Source organism: Mugil cephalus, chromosome 1 (genome assembly GCF_022458985.1).
Source record: "Mugil cephalus isolate CIBA_MC_2020 chromosome 1, CIBA_Mcephalus_1.1, whole genome shotgun sequence".
Classification (NCBI taxonomy): domain Eukaryota; kingdom Metazoa; phylum Chordata; class Actinopteri; order Mugiliformes; family Mugilidae; genus Mugil; species Mugil cephalus.
This window is the reverse complement of record NC_061770.1, coordinates 44,665,971-44,683,846: the sequence shown is the minus strand read 5'-3', so window position 1 is coordinate 44,683,846 and position 17,876 is coordinate 44,665,971. Positions and strand designations below refer to the sequence as shown.

The 17,876-nt window shown below is 43.3% G+C and overlaps 1 protein-coding gene across 1 annotated transcript; it reads right to left on the bottom strand.

Moving 5' to 3' along the window:
• Nucleotides 1-885: 885 nt before the first annotated feature.
• acadvl (acyl-CoA dehydrogenase very long chain) lies at nt 886-17,236 on the bottom strand. The gene is made up of 21 exons (XM_047571842.1): nt 17,071-17,236; nt 16,746-16,828; nt 16,572-16,641; nt 14,674-14,745; nt 14,276-14,348; nt 14,111-14,175; nt 13,888-14,022; nt 13,627-13,771; nt 12,847-12,976; nt 12,607-12,732; nt 12,311-12,509; nt 10,148-10,252; nt 9,818-9,904; nt 9,485-9,547; nt 5,119-5,220; nt 4,501-4,598; nt 3,673-3,745; nt 3,505-3,577; nt 3,214-3,286; nt 2,921-2,996; nt 886-2,078 (listed from the first exon to the last, which is right to left on the bottom strand). Exons 2-21 carry the CDS (start codon nt 16,817-16,819, stop codon nt 1,941-1,943), a joined length of 1,977 nt encoding a protein of 658 aa, XP_047427798.1. The 5' UTR covers nt 16,820-16,828; nt 17,071-17,236; the 3' UTR covers nt 886-1,940.
• Nucleotides 17,237-17,876: the final 640 nt, after the last annotated feature.

Genomic DNA, 17,876 nt, shown 5'->3' with positions numbered 1-17,876 from the left:
GCATATATTTTTTTAATATATAACTGAGCGAGTAAACAATCACAATTCACTGATGAGGTTGGTTAAGTTTAAGGATAAGCTGTTTCGATAGCTCATATCGATGCTACCCAAGCTAATTCTGGATTGTTTTGAGTGTCTTTATAGCCTAAAGTTTGACGTGGCGCAGCAAATGTGACGATCAGACACATTTGGAGGCGTGTTCTGCATTTAAACGTCGTCAGGATGGTACAAGACGTGCCTCTGGTATATCAAGCTGACAGCAGCTATCTTATCAAAAAATATCATGAGCCGCATAAAATGCTTCCTCTCAAAAAAAAAAAAAAAAAAGGAAACAGTCGAAGGGTATCCACAAAAACGGCTGGTTTTGTCAACTTGCTGCATGGGTTTTACTCAGATGGAGCTGCACATGCAAAGGGGAATTCTCAATATATAAACCACAGGCTTCGTTCAGTACTGGCAGAAGTCGTGTTTCACGGCGGTGTGTTAGTCTCACACCCACAGAAGTAACACTTGTGGAGTCACTGTGTATAAAAGAGCAGGAAGGGGTTCTCGTTTGCATTTCAAGGTAGAACCGGTGTGCGCCTGCCGTCACCTCTTACCAAAACGCTTACTGGCATTCCCGCCTTAACCCTTTACCCTGGAAAGGCTCGACTGAAGAAGTGAAACTAAAGTCGGTGCTTGTTATGCTTACAACAAAACAGGAAGTGAGTGAGGCGGCAAAAAAAAAGGTAAAAATATTGCTTTGATGGGATCTAAGGAAGTTAGTTCAAACTTAAAAAAAAAAAGAAGAAAAAAAGTCAGTGAGAGGATGTCAAAGGTCATAATCACTGACAAGCTGAAAATATAAAAATAATAATATAAAAGCAATATTTACTCAGGCAAATATCTAGCAAACGTATGTTTAATGAATGAAAAACTGCAGCACAAATAAATTATACAGACATCTGCATTCACGAGTGCTTGCTAAGGCAGATAAATCAACAGATGGGAAGATGTAGATATATTTTATTAATGCAGAGGATTTGTTCAAAGTTAATAGTCAAAAACACCTTAAAGCAACGTGATCACGTCTAACAGCAGCGCTGTTCAATAACAATATTTACCTCTATATTATATGTACAGATGAGTATCAACCTGAAGTCTGAACAGTATGTTTCTAGATATGCAGATGATGGTGTGTTGTCTACATGTACAGTCAGTGAGCTACGTTTACCTGGGGACATAAACACTTTAGACGTTAACGTGGCTGCCAGTCGTAACGAGCGTTGATGAGTGATTCAGAGAATCACGCTTCTAAGGCAAAGTTTCTGTAATGAGCACCAAGTGAGCTTAACATGCAGAAAGGCATTGAAGCACATGAACACCACACCGTTCCATATGTTTGTGCACGGTTTGGAGAGGTGCACAATTTCAAATCGCCTCCTAAGTACCTTTGCGCATAAATTAAGTCGGTTAAAACAGCTTCCTGTCAACTGGCTTCCTGCCTCAAAGTTGCATTGAGTTTGTTGCGAAATGATTTATCAACACAATTAACGTAATGTCATGTTTCAACAGTTGAAGGCAGCAGAAACACAAAAGAAAGAAGTGCCTCTGAAAGCTGCGCGTAGACAAAAAAAAGGCATCAGCTGTTCTATCAGGTGGAGGACGTGGTGTAAAAAGGCCTGGGTTAAAGTCGGGGTTAAATAAACATGTTCATGACACCAAAGATGATCACAACAGGTTTCACGTTGTGATTTTTTTTGTTCAACGCGTGTCACTCAACTACATGAAGGCGTTATTATACAAAGCAGATAAAGAGGGCACAGGTGTGAGATGGAGCGACGATAGCCGTAACAAAGTCTGGGATGACTCGGAATATGTGACAGAGAAGAACCCGGTCAGAGTGGAAAGAAAAAGGAAAAAAAAGGACGTCATGATGGATAAATAGTGTGTGTGTGTGTTTAGAAGCCCAAGGGGTGAGGAGAAACAACTCCTCCGTTCTCCACCACGGCTCCAGAGATGGCGCGCATGTTCTTGAAGAGCTGCCTGGACTCATTGGAGCGGAGGGTCTTGATGTCGCGCATGACCCTCTCGTGTGCCTGAGGATGAAGGAACAGATCGACCCTCATCAGAACTCAGGCACCATCGAACACAGGCTACAAACTAGTCTAGGACTGTCCTACACGGGCTGGATTAATAACTAAAAAAAAAAAAAAGAGCCAACAAATTAGTAATTTACTATTATCTGGAAAAAAATTCTGACGTAGACAGAATTCTGCTGATAAAACAATAGATAGAAAAAGGAAACAAAGTCTCGACTCGGTCCCCTCTTGGAATATTTTCAAAGCGGTGAAGGGGCAGGTGTGAACAGTGACGTGCGCGCTGACATTTCCAGAAAGGGTGGAGGTGAATTTAATATATTACAATGCAAATTTCTCTTTAAAAGTTTTTCCAAGACGTTCTCAAATTTCCGGGGAAAACTTTTTTTCCGCCGTTACCCCTGAATAAATGGTGGCGATGCAAGAGGACAAAAAAACAAAAAACAAAAAAATTGGAAATGTTAAATGATGGGGTGTGGGGCAGTTTGAAGCAGGTTACCTAGGCAACCACAACCTGCAACGTCTTCCAGCTACAGAGAAAAGGACGATGAGGGACTGGTTTTATGAAGCTGGGACTTTAGCCTCGGTGGCTTCCAGACGCAGACATTTGCCCAATAAGTGGTTTCACATATTACAGCAACACTTGGTGTTCTCATGTTGTAACCTAGAGATACTTTTGAAGGACGAATGGGCTTAAATGTTTAAGATTTAAGGGCTATTACGGTCATAAAATGAACGGTGAATACCTGCCAACCTGCTGTGAAGCTGATCTACCCCCACCTTTATTACATAATATTCAAAGTAGACATAATTGAGACATGTATAAAAGACGAGCGTTATACCTCCATACACCAGGTCTCACACAGCATCTTCTCGTGCTGAGCTGAAGGATGGCCCTGACTCAGAGAGCGAGAAGCCCTGCAGAGAGACAGAGAGGGGGAACCGAACACAAGAAATGTCGCTTTAGGCTGCGTAGGAGTTTGCATGTGGAATTTAAAAAGAAAAAACAAAGAGGGGACGTGTGGGAGTGTGTAGAAAGATGCAGAATGAATGAGAAACTAGGACAGAAGGAGGCGGCCTGGTTTAGTGAGGAAACAAAAAGAACCACACAGTGTTTATTGTTTTGCTCTCGTACCTTGACAGGACCACCACCATGGCGTAGATGTCGATGGCGCAGTCTGCAACCCTCTTCAGAACGAACTGCTCGTCTGAAAAAGAAAGCGCCGCCGTTGAGTCGTCGCATGCTCGCAGAAGCCTTAACGGGCGGGCGACGCGTCAGCGTTTTCATACCAGAGTGAAACTCTCATTCTAACACCTGAGGCGGGCGAACGCGCCAACAGATCACGGAGGAGGATTTGTCCCGCAGATCTTTATCGTACGCCTACGGGCTTTCTTCCAGCGCTCCCACGCGCGCGCGCACACTTACCTATGATCTTCTTGCCGTGTTTGATCAGCAGCTCCTCGATCACCGCGCCAAACTGCTCAATGGCTTTCACCGTCTGGAGAGCAGAGCGGGACAGAAGGGCTTTAGGACGCGTGACGAAATCAAATGAATCTGATTCCCCCTGTCTGGGGAATGAAATGAAAAACGCACCAGGTCTCCGCTGTGGGCCAGCTCGGGATGTACGGTCCCCTGCAGCGTCAGGCCTGTGCTGAAACCCGCCTTTCTGTAAACACAAGAAAAAACAGACAGAGTTACAGCAGCGTGTACGTCCTCCTCCGTCAATGTCCACACCAGACATGCTCCGCCAACGAGCTGATTAAACGTCGAGCAAACGCGAGCGTATAAATAACGTCGGTTCTGTCATGGGCGATTCGAACCGTCGCCACCTTTAAAGGTGGACTGAAACGCTTTGAATGTTCAGGGGGGCTCGATGACACTGCGTAGCTCAGCCATAACAGTGAGCGATCCGTTGTGTTAAGACGAAAGTTTAACTCTACAAACTTGACCACTGAGTTCAACATCTCTAGCACCTAAGTGCTAAATGTCTGGGTTGGAGGAAGGAGGAAACAAACATGAAGACTAATTAGCCGCATTAGGGTTACGAGATGAGGCTTCTCCGAACGCTAACCACACACGAACACACACACACACGTACAGAGCATTAAAAAAAGTGCTGTAATTCAATCTGGTTTATGGTGAAAGGAGCAGGAAACTGTGGGAAACGATCTAAACAGTTTATGAGAAACGCATGGCGGCAGAAAACCATATCAACCCTGGGAAGATCTCGACATGATCTCTGCCACTTAAACTCGCAGGCGCAGAGAAAGTTTGTCAGCGGCTGAGCACTTGGAATCGTTTCCCCGATTCCTCCCACAGCGTAGCACTACCTCCAAAACGTCGACCACCCAGTGAAAACGGTTTCACCCCGAGTCAATACGGAAACACAAAAGAAGAAATAGAAGTGGAAGTGGATGGCACCTCTTGGCCCTCTTGGTGACCTCCCCCGCGAGCACGCCGGCGTTGCCGAACGGGTTCTTCAGGGCCTTCTGTAAGCTCTTCAGCTGGTTACCAGCGTTCTGGAGGGGGAAGCAGAGCGGGCGCGTGAAAATGGTGGAGATTGGGGCTTTGAGTACATTTTAGTTCCTAATTCAGTTAAATTAATTCAGTTTATAGAGCTCGTTTGGAAGAGAAAGACTTTAACACTAACAGGTTTTAACTGGTTAGATCTTATAGTTTAACGTCTTTATGTCCATTTATTCTAAGACTGCAAATTTGTGTGACTGTCTTGGCCAATTCTCCCTCGTAAAAGAGATTATTGATCTTGATGGGAATAACCTGATTAAACACAGGTTAAACAAACATACAAAGAAACAAAAAAAAAGATGAAAAGTGCGTGAAAGCTTCTTCTCAATCAAGCTGCTTCAGCTTCTTGAAAAGCACATAGGAGGCACGGTTGGAGTTTCAGACAGCAAGCAGAAATCACTTCCTCTGTACTTTTCCACACATCATTTCATTTCACCACAGCGGTTTAAAAAAAATTAAAAAAGAAAGTACAATTGACAGCTGCTTTTTTTTCTTTTTTTTTTTTCTCATTACTTGGAAGCCATTAAGAGCCACAAAGAGCCTCAGGATGTCGTTGGTTCCCTCGAAGATCCTGAAGATTCTCAGATCCCTCATCACTCTCTCCACTCCAGAGTCCTGTGGGAACACGCAAACAGATAATGAACGTCCACTTGTTTCGGCCGTGGATTTGTCATCAGGAATGAAAAGATTTCACAACATCTGGGAATATTCAGCGCATGCGTTTATCATCAACCCTGTAAGTCGCTTCCTCACACGGGGTAAAATAAGGTACAGGAAGGCTGCAAAGAGGAACAGAGAGTCTCTGTTTACTTGATGTATTTTAAGCGGCGCAGAAATGAAAATGCACAGAAGCACACTTCTGACTCCGTGGTGAAACCCCGAGTCAATACGGTCGCCGTTAGCAGAACTAACGAAAGACTCTTGCATCAGTGCCTCCCTCCCGTCCTCTTTTGAGACTCTACGCGTCGGTTGCAAAATGACTTTTTGAGAAAGAAGCGAAACCCTTTTGAGCCAACTGCACAAGAGCTCTGCCGGGCCATTAAGGGTTTCAAGTCACACTTTGAGGACGCTACTAAATATAAATGTGCAAGACACTGTGCGCGCGCCCACGCTGCAGAGCTCTGCACCAAAAATTACCGCCTCTGCACCAAAGTGTTGTTCCATAAAGGGACCCTTTCCAGTAGCATGGCACCCCGCGACGTAGCACCTAAGTCGTCGATGTGGTCTACTGTATCATTATTTCAAGAAGCACAACTTCACTTTATCAACATTGCTTTTATCCATCTATTATTGTTAGCTTCTCGGTCGACTGTGCGGTTTCCGTATTTACTGAGGGCGCGCATCGTGCATGTGGCCGTCACGTGAGTCAACACCGCAAAGAGCGAGTACCTGCGATCCCTTGCTCAGTACGTGACTCGCACCAGGGGGAAGGGAAAGAGAAGCCGTTCGCTAACCTACATCGAGGCGGTCACAGCACTTTTACTGTCGGCTGGTTATGTCATTACAGATGATGAACATTGTGTGTGGGCGTTAACCCATTCAATAAATATGTACATAAAGACGGTCACATGGAGCGACGCGGATAAACCAAGGGGGAAGTTCCTTTTTTTTTTTTAATCAACAGGACCAGGAACTTAAAAGTCCCTTCAGTGGATTCTTGTTTGCGCTTCCAAGGAGCCTGTTTGAGAAACTCCAAGAACAGTAGACTGTCAACAACATGCACAAATTCCCATCTGCCATGTTTGAATAGAGGGGGGAACGTTAGAGAAGTGGAACCGAAAACACACCAGTAACTGTATCACTGCTTTGTCACATAAATGCTACATACATATGTTAAGCATTGGTGCTGTTTTTAACTCGTTCTTTACAAGGCCTCACGTATATATGCAATGTTACTGGAAACATTTCCAAGGAAAAGTTTCCTCCGACAGCTCTCGCTCCGTCTGAGCAGGTGTCACATCTCAGTTGAACCCTGGCGCGGCCCAAACACGCTTGGAAGCGCGGGGCTCGGTTTCGCCCGCAGGTGAACTCGGGTGCGGTTCATTGTAAACACTGTGTAAACAAGGGACCAAATTCAGGAAACCACAACAGACACGCCGTGTGTTTTTTTCCCCCCCTCTGGTGCCGTTTTGTTTTTCATTTGTTTAACGTTAATTGCAGGAGAAAAATGCGCTCTGCCTCGCTTCCTCATGTGGTCGCAGCGCGCGGTTCGCCGAGCCATGTGCATTTGATAAATAACGAAAAAAGACACACAACCCCCAAAGCTGCTAACTTCAGCTGCTCCGTGTTTGTGTTCAGCGCTGCTGCTGACTGTTGACTCTGTGTCCGCCGACCATTTGTTTTTCCGGGCCGAGAGGGAGGGAGGGACCTTTCAACCAGGTGACGAAACTCGGAAAGTTTGGTGCGCTCCAGAAATTGCAGTTTGAAAGCAGAACGAAACCAAATGAGAAAAAAAATAAATAAATAAATTTAACAAAGCTCTTAGTCGGGAGTGAAAACGCGGTTAAAAAAATAAATAAAACATAACGTCACATAAAGTGACGGGGGATCGGTGCAACGGGATCTACGGAAATAAAGAAATGAGCAGCAGGGAAAAGGCCTGAAAAGCTGGACTACAAGTTAACGAGCAGATCGTAGGCAGATTTAATGGAGAACTAAAAATGTTTAATGTTGCTGAAATAGTTGCAGCAATACAACGATCAATGCTGCAAACACACTTTTCTGCAGCAACTCTAAACAGGAACCGTGCACCACAGGTTCCTGCTCAGAGTGATGACATCTTGTTAAAATTCCTGGTTTGTGGGGAAAGTTCCTGTCTGTGGTGACTGTTGACTGTGTGTATATTGTACATGAGCTTTTATGTGACCACTTAGAGATGCCGAGATGGGCACACAGCACCATTTAGGTTCGGCAAAAAAATACACTGCGTGCACAATTGTTAGGCAAGTGGGTATTTTGATCCCATCGTCATTCGTACGCACATTTTCCAACTCCAAGCTGTATAAAGTTGAGCCTTTTGGAGTTGAGCATATCAGGTGATGTGTTATTGTGTAGTGGTAGTGAGGGAGGGCGTGGCCTAACGAGATCAACACCCCACATCAAGGTGGGCATAATTATTAGGCAGACCCTTTTCCTCAGGCAAAATGGGCCAAAAAAAAAGAGATTTTGATTGAGATAATTGGACCTTTTTGGGTTAAAATCAACTCCCAGAACTGCCGTATTTTTTTGCACTATAAGGCGCACCTAAAAACCTCCAATTTTCTCAAAAATTATAATCTTATAATCCGGTGCGCCTTATATATGGCCCAATATTGAGCCACAACAGGTCTCGGTACTACGGTAAACAGCCACCGACTTCATTTTCCCCCGTAGAAGAAGAAGCGCGCGGTGCATGCTGGGATATATGACTGCGCGAGGCGTGCCGTTTCATTTCCATTTGTGTGTTTATGCAAAGACCCCAAAATGGCTCCTATTAAGAGACACGCTTACGACGCAGAGTTTAAACTCAAGGTGATCAGTCACGCAGTAGAACACGGGAATAGAGCAGCAGCGAGAGAATTTAACATTAACGAATCAATGGTGCGGAAGTGGAGGAAGCAACAAGACGACCTGCGCCAAGTAAAGAAGACTAAACAGAGTTCCCGAGGGAACAAAGCGAGATGGCCGCAGTCATTCATCTCTTCACCGCGATGATGCCAAAGAGCTTTTTCTCCCGCGATAAATAACACCTTCCTCTCGTAACCGATAAACTACCGTATTTCCGCACTATAATGCGCACCTAAAAACCTCCAATTTTCTCAAAATCTGACAGTGCGCCTTATAATGCGGTGCGCCTTATATATGAACAAAGTTTTAAAATAGGCCATTCATTGAAGGTGCGCCTTATAGTGCGGAAAATACGGTACTGCCAGTTTTTAGATGACACTTTCTTTAAGGAGCGGTGCAGAAAAAAGCCATGATGTTTATGCAGGACAATGCTCCACCACATGCATCAAAGTACACCACCGCATGAAAGACGACAGGAAAATGACAGGGCCCCCTCCCTCTCCCGACTCAAACCCTATTGAGAACTTGTGGGCTCTTCTTAAAAGGGAGATTCACCATGAGGGCAAACAGGACGCCTCTCTGCACAGTGTCTGCAGGCTGTGGTTGCTGCTGCACAAAAAAGTTGATCCCTCCACAGATGGACGGCTTGTGACAGTTATTGAAAAGAAGAGTGTCTATACCGGTCACTGATTGATGTTTTTGGAAAAAACAAAATGTTTATTTGTGGATTTTCAGTTATTTTCAGTCATTATTTTCACTTAAACAAATTGAAATTAACAAATGAGATGGGAAAACATTTAGTTGCCTAATAATTGTGCACACCGAGATATTCTCTCAAAGACAAAACCTGACTTTTTACATTCTTAAATATTCAGGTCAGAGCTTTATTAACATTTTGAGCGAGAGTGCTGCAGTTGTTTAAAAATAAAGATAATCTGCATAAATGCAACTAATAATTGTGCACGCAGTGTAGCTGGAGCCCAGACCTCTTGGTTCTAGTGGTCAACACATAGTTAGGTGGTTAAGTTATACTAAAGCATTCTGGGTTGTGGTAAAAAGCAAAAAAAAGAATGACCTACTAAAGCGGGACGTTTTTAGACGATGACTTTTACTGTGGCTGATACACCAGAGGTGATCTTGACGTTGCTTTTTCTTAAACTAATCTAACAAACCTTTTTTATGTTCTACTGAGTAGCTGCGTTTGAAACTGCGTAGCTCTGTATCTCTTGTTCACTGCGCTAGAATATAAAAGGCTCAGAATCTACTATCCCGCTGGGCGTCTTCTCTGTTGTTATGCGGTTTCTACATGACAGGATGTGGACTGAGCACTCACCTTCATGAATCCCATGCCGCCCATAACCTGAATACACTCGTCTGTTACAGTCCACGCTGCTTCCTGTACCACATAAAAAAAAAAAAACACACACACACACAGAAATGATGTTGCTTAATATGCTGTAACATGTAATCTATAATCATCAATCTAGCCTCGCTACTTCCTTTATTCACTGGCAAGCGGCTCAGTTTTCCACATAAGGAGGAAGAGCACCAGTGTTATGAAAGAGGTGTTCAGAGTCTCAGTGTGTGCGCTGAGTAAATAATTACAATAGAAACAGACGATTGCAACATTAAAACTGCCCGACTGGCACGATAGTGAATTTCTTACGGAGGCAAAGATCTTGCTGATGGCAGCTTCTATCTGGAACTCGGTGGCTCCGCTGTCCATGTTGCCACTGATCATGTAGGCCATCGACTGTGAGGAGACAAAAGGAGGTGGATGACATGTTGTGTTTATCCCTGCGGCAGATGTTTTCATCTGGATAAAGTAATGCAAGGCTTTTACAAGTACAAGAGCTGGCAAAACATTACAGTCGCAAAAATGTGGGTCGTGTTGTTTCAGAGTTAAAGCCTCAAACGACATATGATGTTAAGATCCTAGAGGCTTTAATTAGACAACTGAGTGTAGCACAAGTTTATTATCATTACATCATCTGACCTCTGTGACATACTGCAGCATAGTCATGCGAGCCATCTTCTCCTGGATGGCTCCGTAGTTGTGGATCTTGTTCCCAAACTGGGTCCTGTTGGCTGCATGGTCCACCTGATATGTATAGAAAAAAAATAAATAAAAAAATCAGATTAGAGAAGCTTGAATGCTTACGCTTCCTCATATCTCAAGACCGCCGGCCAAAGCGATTCAGCAACATGCCCATTTGCCGCTGTCGGGTTTTTTGTGCAGAAAGAGGAAGTTTGGGGCCGGCCACCACACTACATCGCGCATCTTTTATTTATTTTTTTTCTCCTTCCTTTTGGTGAGGTGCAAAAACCTCTGGCAGTGAAGCGATAAAAAAAAAAATGTCTGACACTAAAACAACTGGGGAGAAACTGTGCAGAGTGTAAAAGCTCAGCTCGTTGAAATCAAAGGGCCGTGTTAGCGCGCCGTTATACACGTGTGGGTTCTCTGAAGACACGTGAGAACAGGCACACTGATGAATCTACTTATGAATAAGTACCTCTACCAACCAAAATACTCAGGGGAGGGCTTTCCCCTCCAAGTTGCTCTATGTAAATGCATTGAAGAACAATCCAAATGGAAATTCCCTTCAGCTCACAGTTCGCAGCAATGCCAGAAACATACACAGTGCTTTAGCACCGGTGAGCTCAATTTTGACAACATTGAACATGCAGTGTTAAACATCATTGTTCTGCTATCAGCATTAAATTGTGAACGTTGATTCATTTAAATCTATGATACAAGGCTTTGGTTGATAAAAGAACGTCCACACAAATGCAGATTAAGCTCGTCAGTGCCTCCAAAATCTCAGGCTTTTGCATCATACCGGAGTTTTTAAGTCAGTGCGGTTTAGGAGAAATTGGTTACTAATGGTAACCGTGGTTCTATGAATACATTGTCTGCAGGCAGGAAGTGCGGTCATGTATGTTTCTGGTGGTCCTCGTGAAGAAAGTAACACAAACAAAACAAAACGTTGGGGTCATCCTATATATCGCATATATATAGCGCAATAAGTCCCAGCCTTTACACTTCAACGTTATCCCTTCTCTCTCACCCTGTTGCCTCCACTTGTAAAATAAAGTGACTAAAATTAAGAAGCCACACTGATCATCAGCCACAACACACATGGGTTAGTTTTGGCTTTTTGTTGTTTGAGAACTTAAAGTAGAGACGTGACTAAAAGGCCGTTGGCTTTGTATGTACGTGTTAATAGAGCGTGACACGCTCTTAACTTGTTCTTCAAATGTACAAATATCTGCTGCTGAAATGATTACCTCAGCTGGATAATGAAAAAAAATATATACAAATATCTGTCATCTCCAGGTTTCACAGATGTGAGATAAACTGAATAATCATAAACTCTGATGTACAGGACATCTTCATTTTATAGACAAGATGAATAAGATCATCATCATTGCACTGAACCAAGAACCTAATTTAAATGTAGGTAGGAGTTTCACGTTTGTGTTACAGTAAGTGGCTGAAGCCCTGAGACAGTCGATCTTTTCAAGCGGCGCCGATAAACTTCCCCTGTCGCTGCAGCGCCTTAATCCCGTTGAAAGCGTTGAAGCTGAACACTACTGTTATTCAAACAAGGTTTACATAAGAGCAGGGGTTTTCATGGCTCCGTGTGTTGTGTTTCATTAAGACGGTAATTTAACTCATCTCGCAGTCGAGCACTTTTTGACTTAACACACTCACTTTTCTCGAGTTCTCATCACTTCCCCATCAACTACACTACAAAAACCAAAAGACTGAAAGACCTTTTCTTTGTGACTCATGACCGTGTTCCCTTTAGTGTTACTCTCACTTGATCTTTGAAGACAAAATTGACCATTTCTGTTAAACTATAAATTAATAGACATGACCAAAGCCTTTCTGAATCTTCAGGATCTGTAAGAAATTGAAATGTCAGTGAAATACAAGAAGGGGAATTTCCTTCTAGCCCATAAGAAAGGAAATACAAGAACGCAACCTTGGCTTGACACAGAACCCTGAGATAAGAAGAAATTCAGATGAGAAACCTCACAGAGACAAGGCTGTGAATGATAACTCGAGTCTTCAAAACAAAAGATCTGCTGCCGTTTGCACTTCACCCCACTTCCCTTCCATCTGCTCACTCTGTGACAGAGGTTATTCACTCACAGCTTTGGCAATAACGCTCTTCATGGTGCCAGAGAGGGCGGCCGCCATGCCAAAGCGCCCGTTGTTCAGGATGTTCATGGCCACCTTGAAACCTCCGCCCACTTCCCCCAGGACGCACTCGGCTGGCACGCGGACATTGTCAAAGTAGACCTCGGCTGTGTTGGACGCCTTGATGCCCATTTTCTTCTCCGGGGGGCCACTGCGGGCGAGAAGAAGCGACGATGTCGAATGGAAGGAAGAAAAATAAATTTATCGGTAAACGTGTAAGTGCGTTTAGTGTCGAACGACGAACTCACTGCGTCACTCCTCCGAAGCTCCTCTCCACAACGAAAGCCGTGATCTTGTCCTTCATCTCCCCGGTCTTGGGATCCTTCATTGGTGTCTTGGCGAACACTGTGAAGATCTCAGCCAAACCTCCATTGCTGACAAGAGAACCCCATTTTTAAAAAGCTTGTTGTCGTTCCTCCACTGAACATTTTGATGCGGCGCTGCCTCCTTGTGGTGAAAGCACCAAACAGCAGCAGCTGCGTCCTCACCTGATCCAGATCTTGCTCCCGTTGAGGGTGAAGTACTTTCCGCAGGGAGACTGAACAGCTGTGGTCTTGATGGAGGCAGCATCAGAACCGCTGGCTGGTTCGGTCAGACAGAAGGCGGCTATATTCTCACCTGGAGGGACGCACAAACGCGAGCGTCAAACACATGCATGACGCAAATATGAGCAAACCTACTGTTTATATTGCCATCATTTGATTAGACTCCTTCTCAATATAATGAAAACGTGTTACTGTGTCACTCTGTTGGCTGCAGTTACATTACAACAAGCATATTTGCTAGTGTCTTAGGGCTGCTTTGATACATGGTTACTAACGTGGCTTAAGTAAATGTATTAAGTCAATTTGCACAGTGGTACAGCGATTAAGTTCCTTTCCAGCTATGGTACAATTATGGCACTTGTAGTAGCCTGGCGTCAGGAGTGTGTGACGAGCATGTGTTTCAGCCAAGAACTCAACAAAAGCTCTCAAATAAAATCAGACACTGAGGTCTAATCCATATGTTACAGCACAGAACACAGTCTACGCTGCTTGGAGGTAGAATATAGTAAACAGCACCTGTCAAAATGAGGTTTATACTGCATGAATCTAATGACGAATAGTATCAGTAGGTAAAAGTTAAAGATTCAAAAGGGGTCTTTTGTAGATTTCATGTAATAGTATTAATGTTAGGGGGTAAATTAATAGCTGGAATATTTGACTAATCTGAGTATAATCAATGGATTAACTGTAAATAAAATACGTGCATGTAAATCATGTTCTTACCTGTGGCCAGCTTTGGCAGGTACTTCTCCTTCTGGGCTTTATTCCCAAAGAGCAGGATTCCCTTGAAGCCGATTGACTGGTGAGCACCCAGAGTGATGCCAACGCCCATGTCATGACCACCGACGATCTCCACCAGCCGGGCGTACTGCAGGATGAACGTATATGATTAGTACTATTATCGCCACTAGACTAAACGATATATATTTTAAAGCACGCAAGCTGTGAAGTCAGTATCTATAATCTACAATCCAGATGATGCACCTGAGTGTTGGAGAGGCCGAGGCCGCCCAGGTCGGCCGGCACCTGCAGGCCAAAGGCCCCCATCTCCTTCAGGCCCTCCATGGTGTGATCCTCCACCTTCTCCAGGGCGTCGTTCTTGGCGGGGTCGTTCACCTCCTGTCCACACGGGGGAGAAAACAACGCCGGGGGTTGAGTACAGATAAAGAGGCAACTTGGGACCATTCTGTTCGGAGGTTTAAATTACCTCAAAGAACTTGGAAACGGGCCCCACGAGCTCTCGGAGGAACTGCTCCTGCTCCTCGTTGAGAACTACGACACAGATAAAAAAAAAAAAAAAGAAGGTTCCAGTTCAAGAGCTGCTCAGTGACACGTTCCACAAAGCATCAGTAAAGCCGTGTTTAGGAATTACCTGAAGGAAAGGGAAACACTTGAGCTGTGGTGATCTGCCCCTTGAAAATGTTGACGGCGAATGATTTGGATTCCTGTGGGTAAAAAATTAACATAGCAAAGCTTGGCCAAAAACAAACGCAGCAGCACAAAAATGTTCAGTTAAAGCCGCCCCGCAGGGGATTAATCCACCAAACAAGAGCCACGTTTAGTTCTGTTGTGAGTCTTCAGGGCGTGACAAATGTGTTACAGATTATTAAACTATTTTGCATTAAGTCTTCTCCCCTGGGCTTCACTGGCGCAGAGTCAAAGGAATGAACTCAGGTTGTGTATTGTACACGTGTGTGTGCCTGACAATAAACAGTTTAATAAAAGAAGTTTAAATAAATACTGAATATTACTGGGAGTAAATTAACATACAGCAGAAACGACTTTCTTTTCCACGTTAGCGGCAGCATCACTGGCGACGGCTGCAGGCTTCTCCAGCACCGCCTGGAGACAAACAGAACAGCAACAAACAGGTGTAAGGGTAAATAAAACTTACAGAATACTGTACACATTGTTAAAGGTAAAACATTACATTACATTTATTGGTCAGTTTCAAGATTTTGGCCTATTTTTGCTCCAATAACACGTCCTAATTCAGACTAGTCCAAAGATAACATCACACTGTTTATTTTACTACATTTTATTTTTACAAAATAAGTGAAAATTAGTTTTTTTCTGGCATATTTATATATAAAAAATAATTTAATATGGGAAAAAGGTGTCTTAATGTAAGTAATCAACTGGGGATGACATCTATGGACCCCTTGAAATTCCTATAATTATCACCTAAATCACGTACACAAGTAAATTTCCGAGTATTCCCAATGAAATCTTGCAGTAATACTGCCTACTTTGACATGACATTGTGGTTAATACGTGCAGGCTGGTTCAGAGTTAAGCGCCAGGGACAACACGAGTCAAGTTTTCCAGTTCCATCCAGGGCACCAGCTTGGCTGGACACCCAAAGGACTGATCTCACGTCTCAAATGGGTGAGAGGTGATGCTAAGGGTACATCCAACCAGCTGATTACAGTTCAGACGGAACAACGTTTTTATGTGTGCGTCTCACGTTCCCAGTTACCTCCTTGAATCTCTGTCTCATATTTCTGTTTTATAATTGCCCCGTTTCTTTCCTAATGATGAGTGTCATGACATGGTTGTTGTAAGACGTTATCTCAGACGGAGCCTGTTATGTAACTGTGTTTACTCACGAAGGTCGAATTGTAATAAACCCGAATGGACGAGCGAGTGGAGCCGGGAAGAATTTACAAAATGAAATGCATCTAAATCTAAATGTAAATCTACAGACTAATACATATAATGACCTGTCAAATTAAATACCTTTGTAAATAAAAGCAGCTGTGTTATATTGACCTTCATATTATTATCTCAGGGTCAACAACATTAAATCCCGAATCTGGTATCACATATTTCAAAGCTGAACTTGTCTTCCAATTTCCTCTTAGCAACCCTTGTTAGCGGTTTCCTCATTTATATCTCAGTTATTTCAGCTTTATTACGGTTGTTTGTCCTGGTGCTGGATGATCTCTGCGCTCGAGGCTCCAGCTCCCACATGCATCGAGCTCAAGTTATTTTAAGATTCTCTGCATAAAAGCACCAACCACATAAATGACACGACACCATCCTAATAAAAACAGCCCTGCTCTAAATCTCAGCTTCACGACATTCAGCATGTGTTGAAAACAACAAAGAGAGTTGTCGGTTCAAACGTGTTTTTCATTTTAGAGGCTGTCGTTTGTATTACTATTGAATTGCACTGGGTTGTACAGTAACTGACTCATTATTATATCTATTATTCTGAAAACCTAGTCACAGGCTGAACTAAAAAACAGAAACGTTTTGGTGTCTAATTCAATCCAGTATAAAAGCACCAGAAGCTCCATTGTCCAGAATGAACATCCAGTTAAATCACCAGCTTTCTGATGCTGACTCAACATAAACCGAGCTTTATATTATTACACTACCACACCGTTTGGTCCGTTGAGAGAACATATCCAAGTGAACTCTTGCCTAGATCAGTGCAGGCAGAGTCACCCACATCCACTGTGTCACCTTTAATAACTGAGTCACGTGACGGGTGAACTTTCCCCCACTTCCACCGGGAGGGTGTCGGCGTTATGTCACCGAGATACCACGTTTGGTCAAATAAGGACAATAAACAAAGGCTAAAAATATAAAATACGGCATTCTACACACGCACACACACAAAAAAATACATATAATCATATACATATGTTGTGTCCTCGTACCTGAGCAGCTTGGCTGGCGTAGAGACGAGCATTTTGCACAGCAACAACAGCCCCGGCCTGACGCTGACCTCTGAATCCCAGAAAAAATAAAGATAAAATAATATATATGTATATGGTCAATGGAAACAAAGCACCTTATTCGCGACATTTGCCACCAATAATAGCTTTACCCACCCGGACAGCACGGGAGGAATCCTGAGAATGGAGCCGCACAGTGCGGAAGACTGGCTCACTTTACGAAGCAGCATGATTTGATTCTAACACAAAAGAGAAAAATAGCTTAATTACACATTAGGAAATGACCAGAGACAGACAGAGAAAAACACAGGAGGTTCCCTCGGCTATGACGTTAGCAGGTAGTTAGCAGCTATATAACGACGGCCGTTTGTTTTGTAACTCGGTCGCTTTGAGGCGTTGCATAAAAACAATAAGGTACAGTTCATTGAGGCTTTTTAGTTGTTTCTATAGGACAACAATAATATCGATTTAAGTTACAAACCTGTATGAGTAAGATTATAACTCGTTCCGTGCGTCCGACAGGCAGCCACCCGATTCTACTAATGGTCTAATAACCACGTCAAAAACCGGGTCAGTTTTTTTTTTTTTCTGTTTCTTCTTCTACTGTGACTTCTGGTGTCTTCTTCTTCGTCGGTATGTCCTAAGCGCTAAATATCGTTGTTGCTACATTAGCGCCCCCTTCTGTGCGGACGAAATGGGTTATAAACACACCTTATAAACGCTTTTCACACGAGAGAGGGGGCAGACTTGTTTCGTTTGTTTATTTTATATCTCTCCGCATTACATGGAGTCTGTCTTTGCTCTTTTAACATGCATCAGGCCCTATGGAGCAAAACATGAAGCGCTCTCTTTGAAGAGCTGCGCTACCCGGATCAGTGTCGCCGCAAGGCTTCATGGGATTCGTAGTTTTAGTGCATAAAATGGCCTGAGCGACTTCAGCCTTTTCCAAGCAACAGAAATATATTTTTATTCTACTTTGTTTGCACTTTCTTCAACAAACAAACAAAATTAAATGGTAAAAATAACGAAGCAATGTATATGCACTGGGCAATGTCTTCTCAAATACAAGTTATAAATGGTATATATTCTTTGTAAGTTTATTTCTTAGTATGTTTATTGCACTAAACACCTACACAGATTCCTTGTATGTATATATGGCAATACATTTTGTGAGTTACAATTGTTTTATTGTAGATTATCCATCAAATGCTGGTCACATTGATGAATGAATAACACTTATAATCCAATAATACATATATTATTCTGCTATTAGCACTTTTGGTATCT